The 13,870-nt window shown below is 30.7% G+C and overlaps 2 protein-coding genes across 2 annotated transcripts in view; one reads left to right on the top strand and one right to left on the bottom strand.

Moving 5' to 3' along the window:
- Positions 9,239 to 13,870, top strand: part of LOC105168438 (agamous-like MADS-box protein AGL9 homolog) — a gene marked incomplete in the record, with an annotated part of 8,756 nt that continues 4,124 nt past the window's right edge. The window contains 2 exon segments of the mRNA XM_011088523.2: positions 9,239 to 9,609; positions 11,292 to 11,373. Coding sequence (XP_011086825.1) covers positions 9,425 to 9,609; positions 11,292 to 11,373 — 267 coding nt within the window.
- LOC105168437 (AP2/ERF and B3 domain-containing transcription factor At1g50680-like) lies at positions 11,432 to 13,864 on the bottom strand. The gene has a single exon (XM_011088522.2). The coding sequence runs from the start codon at positions 12,719 to 12,721 to the stop codon at positions 11,672 to 11,674; it is 1,050 nt and encodes a 349-aa protein (XP_011086824.1). The 5' UTR covers positions 12,722 to 13,864; the 3' UTR covers positions 11,432 to 11,671.

Below are 13,870 nucleotides of genomic sequence, written 5' to 3'. Positions count from 1 at the left end.
AAATGAAAAGACAAAAATACCAAATAACATATATAAGTTCCGAGAAAAAAATACATTTAATCAGATACTTTAGTATCATCTCTTAATATTTTGTCTCTAATATTTTCTTATTTCTTTGTAGTATATATGAGTCATCACCTGGTCAAAATATTATGATCATAGCACCAAACATATCTGATTAATTCATACAAAATTCTATCTTTGTTTTCATTCACTGTCCACAATAAAACATATGTGATTATTTAGGAAGACCTCACATTATTTTTTTTTTAAAAAATGAATTTCACTCTTTCTTTTTTTTTTTACCAATACTTTCATATTCAAATACTGATTCAATACTTTGAGAATTCAAATAAAAGAAAACGTTTGATAAACTACTAATAAGAATAGACATATTCCCACATTTACGAGACTCGAACCCGCAATCTTTTAGTAATGAGACGTCAACCTCATAAATCGAACGACAGAACATCTCAACAAATAAAAATTACTGTAACTATGTAATTAGTAAAATTAATATGTAACTCACGAAAATATAGAATATTTGTATTTACCTCAAGAGTAACTATATGTTAAACAATCATGTATGTGTATAAATAAATGAAAGTGATGTTTTTGCTTCTTTTGTCAGCCTTACCATGTGAAGTTATTAACCAAAAAGAGAAACACCACAAACCCCCCCAATAAACAATTACATATGTATGAAGACATGTTAACTTGCTAGGAAATATTACTTTGTGATAAGTTGCTTATTTTTTCTGCTACTTTTCTTTTAATGAGGATCTTTTTTTAGTGCTATAAGAGAAATATTGGACCACAAATCGAATAATAACTTTGGTACAACCGAAAAGAAAATGAAAAGCAATGAATAATTAGCATATGTGGTCGGAAAAATAGTTTCTAGATCGTGATCTATCACTGCAACAAAAGACTATATTAATTAATGATAAAATATCAAACAATAATTTGTCATATATAATATAAAATATAATGACATATATATATATATATTATTTTTTGCGACCTGATTGTTAATGTATTATTAATTATTTTTAGTGATAATTTTATTTATGTGCATCAGTTTAAAGTTGAAGTTAAAATTTCAATGAGGTACATGATAATATAGTTCTGTAATTTAAAGGGCTGATAGTTTATGTTCTGTATGAATTGAAATTTTACAATTTAATCTTATAACTCTAAAATTTTGGCAAATTTAGTCCATTTCTTGGCTAATTAATTTGGTCAGAATATCTAAGTTGCAATTTTAGTCCTATAAATCAATCGATCAGTGCAAGACTAAAAATGTCAACCTTACTAAGTTACAAGATTAAAAATATCAACTTCCTCCTAATTAAGTTACAGGACTAAACTTATAGTTCAATGTGATTATGTGCAAGTCACATGCAAATTTTTCGATCAAATTGGTCGAAAAAAGATTAAAACTACCAAAATTTTAATAGTTGCAGGACTAAATTGAGAAAATTTAATTCGTATAGGACCAAAATTATCCCCTCTATATATAAGTTACAGGACTAAAATTACATCTTTTTTATTAAAAAAAAAGTTAGTTAGATATATATGTACCATTCTGAAGCATGAAATAACTTGTAGTTTTTCCAATTTATTCTTCAGTGCACCTAGCTATATTCCTAGCATGTGAAAGATGGGGAAAAAATTGTATTTTTAGTGTCATAAGTTAGGATTAAAATTAAAAATATTTCATAATAAATGAGACTAAAAATATAATTTCTAAAAGATATGCACATTTACTTTTAGACAAGGCCAAAAAATATTTGCCCATCATACAAAATGGTAAAAAATAATCAACTGAATATGCAATTTTTACATTGGCTAATTTTATGAGAATATGTATATCTATTCTTATTTACTTTTTTATTAAAAAAATATTTTCTTTAGGGTTAATTACATTTCACCATCCGAACTATGATCACTTTTACACTTTGGTATCTATTTTTTTTTTTGTCAACTTATCATCTTAACTTTACAAAATTTTGTACTTGCCATTTATAACTGTTTTTCAACCAAAATTTTTATCAAAAAATATCACATGCAGTGCAAATGTGATATTTAAAGGTTATTTGGTGTGATATTTTTTACATATGCACAACAGGTGATATTTTTCCAGCAGAAAAATCAACAAAAACTGTCATATATAGTAAAGTGCAAATTTAATAAAGTTGAAATGATAAATCGACAAAAAAAAAAAAAAGATTCGGTGACAAAGTATAAAAATGACCATTGTTCGAATGACAAAATATAATTTACCCTTTTCTTTAATTTCCCTGTTGATTATGCGGCATCAAATTAACATAATTAGAGAAATTAGGCTTTTATAAACAAAATAAAATATTAAACCTACCCATGATGACATATATTCTAAAATCTAAATAATAAGTTTTCTCCCAAGTTAAATAAATTAAGCTTAAATGCTTGATGGTATAGAACAAGTTGCAACATCCTAATTAATTTGGTGTATCAAATGAATGATTTGTTGATATTACGATATTAGAATTACTGTACTGATCGTTTCACTAAAAATAAAGTAATAAATTTCCATACAGTCGCTAATTCTTGATTTAGTTATCGTCCCCATCGTTTAACAACTTGTTCGAATATATATATATATATATAATAACCACTCTACCAATCTAGAAAAACATAATACTTATTTGCTCCTATATAGTTCTACACAATTGTATCTAATTGCATTTTAAGTGTATCTTAATTTATTAAGACATGCCTCCTTCCACATTAAAATAGTCTAGCTGCCACATTAATTATTTGTTGTTGCATGGTGGAAATTGTATTTTTCAGGCAAAATTGCAAATTCAGTTATGTACGTTGGGGGAGTGGCAAAGATTGGTCTTGTAATTATGGGGTTGGCTATTTTAGGTTTTTGTGGTTTAAATTTATAGTATTTTTGGTTCTTCCAATTAAAAGTGATTGAAAATTAACAAATTAAATTAGGACTTAGGGTTTTGGTTACAAATAGACCCACTTACACAGTTCGCATCCCACATGGATGCTGATATGGCAAACAAAGAAGAAACAAAGAAATCAACTAACGGGGAGGCCATGATGTGGACGGTGCCGTTGATGAAACTGATTGGAGGGATGTGTGTGCCATGGGTAGGTGAACATAGGGCTGGTGGTCCGCCAGCAAGATGATTGCTGGCGGTAGAGATACGGCGGAGAAAAAGTGACAGAGAGGCAAAAAGGTGGCTGAAATGAAGACGAAGAGAATTGGTTGGGTAGTGGATGAAAATGGATGGGCCTGGGTGGAATCGAATTGCTAGAGGATGGGAGTCGATTGGTGATGGTCTCGAACAGTAGGTCAGTTGGTCGATGGTGAATCGAGAAGAAAGAGAAAATAGATTTAAATTTAAGGGCAAAATTATAATCCGCAATTGGGGCCGGGTTTGAACTTCAATTAGAACATATTCTATAGGGCCAGAATCAACATCGGACGACGAGTTCAATGCTGGTGCGCGTAGCCAGAGACTTGCTAGAAAAAAATAAATTCCAAAGACCGACGTGAGGTGGTGGTGAATGGTGGTTAACTGTCTTTTGCCACATTAACATCCTACATGTAAGTGACGTCCATTTGTAAGCCGAAAGCCTGAAACCTTAAATATCAATTTAATTAGTTAATTTTCAATCACATTTAATCGAAAAGACCATAATTACTATAAATTTAAAACATAAAGGACTACATTGCCAATCCTATAATTACGGGACCAGTTTTATCACCTCCTAATACATACAAAACTAATTTTGTAATTTTGCCTATTTTCATTCTGCATTTTAAGGTTAGTAAACTTTACATCCCATTAGTTAATTAATTGATTCTTATGATAGTCCCTTAAGTTACAAAAATTCTACTTTTAATTTTTTTAGATTTCATTAGTATTTTGATAGAAAAACTCAAGTACTAATTAAGCACATGACTATTAACCCTTCGGTCTTCTAAATGACAGCCTCTTGCTTATCATGTAACATTTTTTCATCAAAATACTAATAAAATCTTATCAAAGGATTAAATGTGAAATTTTTCATAATTTATTGTAACATTAATGAGAATTTCGTAACTAATAAGACGAAAAAGTATACTGACCCTACAAGAGATATTGGAGAAAAAAAAATACTATTTCCCCTAATTGCATGATAAGAGATCGATAATTACTCATTTCTTGGGTTATTTCCCTTGTCTAAACAAAATATATTTAGGTTATATCTTTTTTTTGGGTAAATTATAATCACTTCACTTAAAGTTTTGATAAATACCTTCTCATGTTCAGAAAATTATAAAAGACCCCCTCATTGTAACGTGCATCTAATAATGAATTCATTTTGTTAATTTCTCTTAAATTTTCATCGAACTTTTGTGGTGAATTGACCAAAATGCCCTTTTGAATTATGAATTATAGTTAATATATTTTAAAATTATCTAAAATATTTTTATGGGCTAATATGTCCTATCGACTATTTACTTTACTCACTTTCAATTTTTTTTATATATTTTTTCAAACCTTTTTCTTTAAAAAAAAAAAAGAAAAATCAGTGAGGATAAAATAGTAAAATTTACTTCACCGTATAGAAATTACATAATTATTTTTAACTTGATGGGGGTATTTGTAATTTCGAAACAACAATGAGGTATTTATAGTTATTTCTTATTTCATAAAAGATAGCTATAATTTATCCCTTTTTTCAGAAAAAAGTAAAAGCGACAAATTACCTTAGATAAATTTTCTTTGAATAAGGAAAAATGAAAGAGGAAAATTAAATACAGTAATCTATACAAATATAAAAAAAAAAAAAGTCCCTCCACACTCACAAACTGCAGTGAATGATACTGTCGCACCAATTTTTATGAAGTAAAAAATGCCTTCATGATAAAATAATTAACTTATTCAACTTCTCAAAATTTACGTTAATTGATAAATTATTATTATTATTTTTTCTTTTTTTTTATTAATTTAATGTACTGATGTATATATTTCACTCTTATTTATAATATATTTTAAAGCGTAAAAAAATTTATTATATGCACATAGAAACAATGTGTCACAACGACTAGTATTTGCTAAATTGTTACTGATCATTGCTTCGTTGCTTGTTAATCACATACTTTTTGTCTTGATCAAATTTGATTATGTATTATTTCCATTTGCATTTCCAAAAATTCCCACACAAAACATTTACTAATCTTGCACAAAGTAAAAAAACTATTGATAAATAAAGTTAAAAAGAGTATAAGAGGGTGACTTATTTTTCGACATAATTACATATTTATCTCGTATAGTCCATTCATAAATTCGATAAGGAATTAACAATTTAATCGGTCAAAATCATCGACCGATCGTTCTTTCAACATCTGTACTTATTACACGTAAAAACTTCTCGTTGAAAATGTACTTTCTACATATATATTAACTTTGTACTGTTTTTCCTAGCAATGCTTCATTAACAAGCTTGTCCGAAGCATAGTTTATGCCTCACCTACCACCAAATAATGCTTTACTTAGATATTTTCTTAAGCAAGTTCGTTTTCCTCATTTTTCACAATTTTAGTATGAAGACGACAACTCCAATTAAACATCAATGTCAAAATATATATATGGACCGCTCGCTCTTGTACCCTTATTGTGGACCAAATACCGTATAGAGGACAACATTTTCGATTTATTATTATGGTTAATTATATACCGTTTTCTGATTCGTAGATCCTAACTTTTTCAAGTAAGAAAGTACTTTTCATATATGAAACGTACATCGATCTTCAGATATGTGTACAGTTTGTGTATTAATGATTTTCATAATTGTAAGGGTAAAATACATTTTGATTTTCTGAATTATTCCTGATATAATACTTATCCCTATAATTAATTTTTGGACAATATTGTTCTTATATTATATATATATTTAGTTCAAAGAATTTTTTTAACAAATTTTTATTTTAAGTTTAATTAAAATTTTCGTATTCGGATAAAATATCTTTTAATTATAATAAAGTAAAATATATTGAGTGAGTTAAATAGATCAAATTTTATTATGTTTAAAGATTCAAAGTTAAGTAATGAATGAGTACAATAAATACACAAAAATATTTCATGAAAAAAAAATGTAGTTATATTTTTGGATAAGAATGAGTAATTACATATCGATTTTTTGAATATATTTTCTTTAGAAAATATGATAAAATATATTTATTTATTTTTTCTAAAAATATTTAACTTTTGGTTAATTAAGCATATATATTTCAAAATTTATTTTAAAAAGCATATATGGGTTTGTTGGTTATATTATATTTGTTGTCTATCTACTGTATATATTAATTTATAGTCTACTTTTAATTTAAACTCTTCACGTATTAATAAAAAAAATTAATTAAAAAATAATTTGATGATGATTCTCAAATATATTGAGAATAATATAATTGTTCAAGACATGAGGGGCATTTTTATCCAATCAAGAAGATAAGTATTATATCTATTAATTTAAAGAGATAAATGTTATATCAAATATAGTTTAGGGGCCCGTAGCGGGACAAATTGTATTTTACCCTAATTTTAGTAGTGATAACATTTGTTTAGAAGTTGTCATTAGCAATAATATTAATGATACAATATTTGTGTTAAAGTAATCACTATATATAATTATTAGTGAGACATGTGATAATGTAACGTCGACAATGAATATATATAATTGTCATCGCAATATTTATATATTATTTTGTTAGTATAGGTATTTCACTAATTAATAGATATGGCTTCTATTATTTAACTATATACTTAGTGATGAAATAAATTAGTAAAATGTTAATAGTTCGGAAAAAATGTAATTTTAGTCCTATAATAATAGGAAAGATTGTATGTTTTGGTCCTCTCTGATTTTGAATTCGCAATTGTGGATTATATTAAAACAAACAGTACATTCAATCCACATATCATAAAAAATTAACACATACTTGACGCGAGGAAATTTTTTTTTTTTTTTCGGGCCAATTTTGTTGATGAAGCATTTTCCTCTAAAACTGTTTGCGCAAAGAATGTAATGGAAAAATCCCATAACTATAGAGATGCACTTTGAGTTCTCTCCCATTCTGAATTTGCAATTGAGGACTATAACTGAAAAAAAGATTAGCGCATTTAGTCCAAATGTCATCAGGACAAAAAATATATATCACATTAGCAAAACTATTTGAAAAAATTAAATCCCTAAATTAAAGGGATTCATGCTAAGCATACACTAATTTTCGACGAATATAACCTTTTTCGCGATGTTTGGACTAATTAAATATATTATTATTTTTTAATTATAGTCTTTAATTACATATTCAAAATCGAAGACCACCAAAAGTGTCACCCATATAATTATATGGCCAGAATTGCATTTTTTCCCCTATATATCTTCCAAACCATTTTGCAATTTTAGTTAGGCTCCAATTTGGTGCAAACTTACAGATTTGTCAAATTCAGTTCTTAAATTAAGGTATACAAAAGGTTTCTTATTTAAAAGTGCGTACTTATTTTTTATTATAATGAGTGCTCAAATTGTGGCTATCCAAGCAATTAATGATACATATATAATGACGATTAAGTGATAATAATTATTTTTTATTACTATATCTGTTTATTATTAAATTGTTATTATAAATATATCATTAATTATTTATGCATACATTATATGTACAATATTTTTATCATTAATAATTATATTATAGCAAGATCAAAATTATTACCATTTAATTTAATTTTAATAATAATTAAAATTGGATATCAGTTAATATTTTATCAGTGAACTTTTGTTGTAGTACGCGTGAAAGAGCTTCGCGTTCTCTTCTCATACCCAAAAGTCAAAGTGAATAAATTGTAAACCCACTTTGGTTTCCACACGTTGGTGTGTTCTTGACATGCGTCTCACTTTAAAATTATATTTTTTAATTTTTTAAAAAATATTTGTCAATCAGATATTATGTGATAATAAAAGTGTGATAATTAAAGGTTCCACAATTGGTGTAGATCTTATATTATATTTTTGTATTACGCATTAATTATCTCACACCAATTGGCACGTGATATACATGTGTTCGTTTTTAAATAAAAAATAATATAATTTAAAAATAGGATCACATACAATATACGTATTGAATAATGTCGATGTGTGTCATCAAAGTATGCATGATAAAACAGTTAGGGAGGACAACTCAATGTTCGGATGGTGAAATTAAACTTTTAGTCTGGTAGGATCGGGGTTTAACACTTTTTGTTTACTTTAGAAAATTTTGAAAATGATCCCAAAATTAGAAAATATTTAATTCTCTACTTTGAAATTTTTAAATAGTCTCAAAATTGAGAAAGCTCGACACATTTAATCCCACAAATTTCATTAAATAGAGGACTAAGTATATTGAATTTGTTTAATTTTGAGATCATTTTTAAATTTTCGTAAAGTATAAAATTAAATACGCCGAGTTTTTTTCGATTTTGAGACCATTTTAAAATTCCTCAAAATAGAGAATTAAAAATGTTGAACTCTTATTTTATGGAACTAAAAGTGTAATTTTGCTGGTTCGACACAATACTTCACTATCAGAGGTCTCGTATTCGAACTTTGGGTGTACCATGTTATAAAAAAAAGAAAAGAAAAAGAGAGAACACCAAAAATATCGTAGAGGGCAAACCGATATTGACAGAAATACCAGGGGTAATTTTGGGATTTGAGAAAACATTAACCAAAACAAATTTCTCAGCTTCTTTAAGGTTTGGTCGCATGAGTGTGCCTTCCCTAAAATTATTCAGCTTGAGACCACTTGAAACATTGACACGTGGCACACAGCATTGATATAACTCATGAGTTTTAAGGTTTACCCCACCCCCCAACCCACCCTACCCTCCATAATAATCCACCTCGTACGTCCATCTTGGCTGCTTTTTACCGTCCTCCCTTTAAGTTCTTCCTCCTTATTCACCGTTGGATCATAACCCGAGTAGCTGTAAAATTCTTCAGCCCCCACCAACACCCTCACCATCCCAACAATGGCCTAAAAGAAAAAGAAAAAGAAAATTCCAAGCCCACATAAAGAAAAAAGATTTAGGAAATAAGTCATGTAAGAAATCTACTAGTTTAAATTGTGCAAATCAACTCTTGGGATCATATGTGTGTGTTCGTGTGTGTGTATATATATATGTATGTATGCTCATAATACTACTACTACAACTACTACTATTTTCTACTGTTCTCCTCTGACTTTACATATATGCATACGTGATAAGATGTGCCTATATATATTGTTGTAAGTATTTACAAAGAAAGGGTGGTACTAGAAAGCACCGCAAAAGAAAGAAAAAAATTTGTTTGTGTTCTTGTGAGGAGAGAGAGAGGAGAGAGAGAGAGAGAGATGGGAAGGGGGAGAGTTGAGCTGAAGAGAATAGAGAACAAGATCAACAGGCAAGTGACTTTTGCAAAACGAAGGAATGGCCTTTTGAAGAAAGCTTATGAGCTTTCTGTTCTTTGTGACGCTGAGGTTGCTCTGATTATCTTCTCCAATAGAGGAAAGCTGTACGAGTTTTGCAGTAGCTCTAGGTATAAAAACAAACAAACACCAAGCCCTTCTTGTATGTCCCCTTGTAATAGCTATATCCATGCATATTTGATATTGGGGGTTGGGGGGAGGGTACTAGGGTTCTTAATTTCTCTTCTTTTTTTTTGATTCCTTCTTTTTCTTTCTGTGTTTGTGTTTCAAGATTCTTGTGGGTTGTTTTGAGATCTGGGCTGGTCTAAAAATTCAATCTTTTTGATGGGTTTGGGAGAGGGGATGAGGGGAAAGAGATCATCACAGTAAAGCAAATTATCTTTTTGCCGTTTCAGTGATTGTTTTTGGGGTGTATAGGACTCTGTGCTTGTGGGTTTTGTTAGATCTGCAAGAGGAAACCATGAAAAGAAGATTATTTCTATATTCATGTAGAGTTTTCTGCAGCTTTGTTTTTGTGTGTGTGCTGTGTTTCAGCCGTGCAGCTCCTTGGCCTGTTTTCTTTTACACTTCTAAAGGATCAGTTGAAATACATCCGATCTAGTATTTTTTTCATGCCTTAGAGCAAATTCAAGTGTTTCTTTCTCTCTCTCTCTCTCCTCTCTCTATCTCTGATCTTTCTTCTTCGTTTTTGTTAACTTTCTTGAGTAGTGAAGAAGCATTAATTTCCATTGTCATGCTACAAAGTCATCTTGATTCAGCAAAGCTTCTGTATCTTTTCTTCGAGGGATCAGTAATATCATTGGGGTTGAGGTTTTTTGGTCAAAATCCCAACATTTTAGGGTTTTTTTTTTGTTCATCATTTTCTCTTCTTCTTCTTCTTCTTGTTTTTCTTTCTTTTTCTTTTGGGTTATTCTTCAAATTTCTCTTATTCCTTTGGCTAGCAGCATGGGTGAAAAATCTCTGTTCTTCACTAGTTATCTTCACTTTAGTGTTCCAATCAAGTATCTTCAAATTGAAGTAAGAATGAAGAACTCAAACTTTCTCTCTTTTGTGAGAAAATTCCAAGTTTTTTCACAAAAGAAGTAATTATGTTTGGATGTTCCTCAGCTCATAAATCTGTTGCTGATAGAGATTATTAAGCCTGTTTGCTTCTCTATGTATGTGTAAGTCTTCATTTTCTTTTTTCTTGGGGGGTTGTTTGGGGATCTTGGATTTGCTTTCCCAGCAATTAGGGTTTGTTTTGACAATTGAATTACTCCTCTCTCTTCATCACTGATCTCCAGATCTTTGGACTCAAATTAGACTTTGTTTGTAAATCAGCCCTTTAAACTCAAATTTCTTTTTTTTTTTTTTTTGCTTTTTATTTAAAGTTTTTTTTTAATTGTTATTTTGATCCAGAGCAGTAATTATATCCAGTGAGGTTTTTGATTCCATCTCATGATTAAGGGCTTTTACTGTTACTTGTCTATATGTCAAAGCTGCAAGAGAAGTAAACTCCAGACAATACAATCAAAAGAGTTGCTACCTAGTTACCTGTGGACAATATTGCTGGTTCTTGATTTATATGTTCTAAAATTGACATATCTCTGCAATTATCTTAGGGATATTACAAACACTTTCTCTTTTGTGTGTCTTGGGATGAATTTCATAGATTGCTGATAAAAGAAAGATTTGATAAGACAAAAGCATGACTAACAAGCAAAAATTAGTTACATTCTTGATATTAATACTCTCTTTTTTCCTCTGTATGTAATATATAATTTGACTGCAAATTCTTGTGTTACTTTGTCAGCATGCTCAAGACACTGGAGAGGTATCAGAAATGCAACTATGGAGCTCCAGATCAGACAAATGTATCCACAAGGGAAGCGCTGGTATTTCCTAAACTCTTCAATAATGATGATTTTCACATTTCGTTTGCTTGGAAAAACTAAAAACTAAAAACCAAAAAGAATTCATTACATTCTGAGGCATAGAAATCTTGTCTGTGTTCGAGCAGATATGTTTGTTTGATTGATTGAACAACACTTTGCTCAGAAACTATTTTGGCAAGTAAACGTTAAATTAACCTAGTGAGTTAGTCATGGAAAAGAGTTAGATGAGTTCAATTCACCATAGTTTGGATCCATGAAAACAAGAAATGGAAGCATAAGGAGGAATTAGCCCTCAAACTTAGTCTATTTGGACTCCGAAAAGCCTAAAACCTTTTGTGTCACTGCTCGGAGCTTGTAAAGTTAATATTTCCACAAAGGAGTTGTGATTTCCGTTCTCTACTTTGTCTTGTTTAACTTCGTCAGAGTTATTAGTTACTCTTCCCAATTCCATTTTCGTGTTGTTGTCGTTCCTCGACTCGTCTTTGCTGGCTACATCAATGACTAGAAACGATTGCCCAAAACGTCTTCCATCCCTGCTCTCGTACATATAGAAAGCTATGGTGTCGTTCGCTCTCAACCTCTTTTCCTTCACGAACCGATTCCAGCCCCTTGTGAACACAAAACTTTGGCTACTCTTCCAATAGCAATACCGGAATTTCCACAAGTTCATCTGCCTATCGTAGAATTCAAGCTGAACTTCGTCTACTCTTCCAGCAATATCCAGGCTATAATCGCTAGGATCCGGCACGTTGGGAAAATGCTTAACGGCATATCTTTTGGGGATTACGAGCCTGTTAAGTTTGCCAACATCACTTGGAGTTAGCTCCTTCTGGAAAAGTAGATTGCAAGAAAACTGCCCATCTCCGTGGAACGATGATAGGTTCAAGCCTATCTCTATTTCACCTCGTTGGCTCCTTAGAAAATCGGCAAACTTTGCAGGATACGAACCGTCCCTTATCATGTTCAAAACTACATCAGTGGTAAAATGGCTCTGGAACTTTGGTTCTTGGATGCTGATATTAGTCCATGGAAAATTTCTGTGAGTATCTCCACTTCTAAGCTTGATGGCTGCGCTATCATAGGCCATCGCAGCATCGATCTCTGATTTGAACGTCCCAAGCCATACACGGTGATGGTTTGCGTATATCTGTGCACCCCAATGTCCGTTCTGTTGAGGGACGACTCCTTTGAACCTCTCGACTCTAGAACGCTTGCACGCATTTGTGACGTAGATGCTACAATTAGAGTCGGATGATTCTTCATTCATATTCAGTTTTGCATGGGAAATCATGCTCAGCATCTCTTCTTCCATTCTAAGACGGAATGAGTATTGTAACTCATCCTTCATTCAAACAAGAAGATCAAAGATAAAAACCAAATTAAGACAAGTTTTACTATTTTCCTGAAATCCTTACAACATAAAGGATATCTGATTCTTTGTCCTAAAGATCAAAAGAAAATAAATTCGGGGGATAACCCTTTGGAGAAACATGAAGTAAAAGTTCAAAAACAAGTCATAAACAGCAATATTTGAGTGAAAACTCGTTCCAAATACGGCTAGAAAGAACATATGATCAAGATTCAAGATTATAAACAGAAAAACATGTGAATTGTGAGAAAACATCAAATTTTAAGGAAAACAACAGCATATCTTACCAAGAACTTCTGGAACTGCTGACAAAAGTAACAAGCTACAAATTAAGAGATGAGAAAAGCAATGGCAAATATCAACATGGAAAGCAGGTTGAGAACCCCTTATGTACAGAAAACATGAAGGTTATATCATGATCATACCAGATGATGATGCCCTCATAAACTTCAGCACAGATAGAAAAACTGAGGTTCCGTCATGTACGATTCTTACACGATAAAATTCTTGGAAATGGAAGAAACGGAGAGATTCTGGGAGGAAGATATGTGAATCAAGGATTCTGGCTGGTGATGAAAAGGGATGTTTCCTTTTTCATGTTAAGTTAGTTAAAATAACTCAGCAAGCCCATAATTCTTGACAGGAAAGTTTTAAACCTAAAACCTCTATACTTGTCTTAAATAAGACAGTACATATATGGTACTATTTTCAACTGTTTCTATCCTGCTATTAATTGGGTGTTTTATATATATACATACCTCTTTTTGGTCTTAAATCTTTTAATGAAATGCATCTTTTCCGAAATTTTAGCTGTCTAATTTTTCAGGATTTGTTGGCTACATTATTGGTTAATATTAGTGCTCCACATGCATTATTACCATAAGACTTCCAGCAAGCGGAACATGTTATAGTAGTAAAATTTTCTGCAACTTGCCTAAATTAAGTTGCATAATTTCATCTTCTTCAAGTTTTCAAATGTGATCGAAATTTGTGTTGGCGTCTCCCCGCACTCGGTTGCAGAAATTTAGTATATCATGTTCCGGTGACTGAAAATCTTATGGTGATAATGCACGTGGTCACACTAATATGAATCAATAATGTAGATATATCCTAAAAATTAGACAGTGA

Source organism: Sesamum indicum, linkage group LG8 (assembly GCF_000512975.1).
Source record: "Sesamum indicum cultivar Zhongzhi No. 13 linkage group LG8, S_indicum_v1.0, whole genome shotgun sequence".
Lineage (NCBI taxonomy): Eukaryota > Viridiplantae > Streptophyta > Magnoliopsida > Lamiales > Pedaliaceae > Sesamum > Sesamum indicum.
The sequence above is the reverse complement of the archived record's forward strand: the minus strand, read 5'-3'. Positions and strand labels throughout refer to the sequence as shown.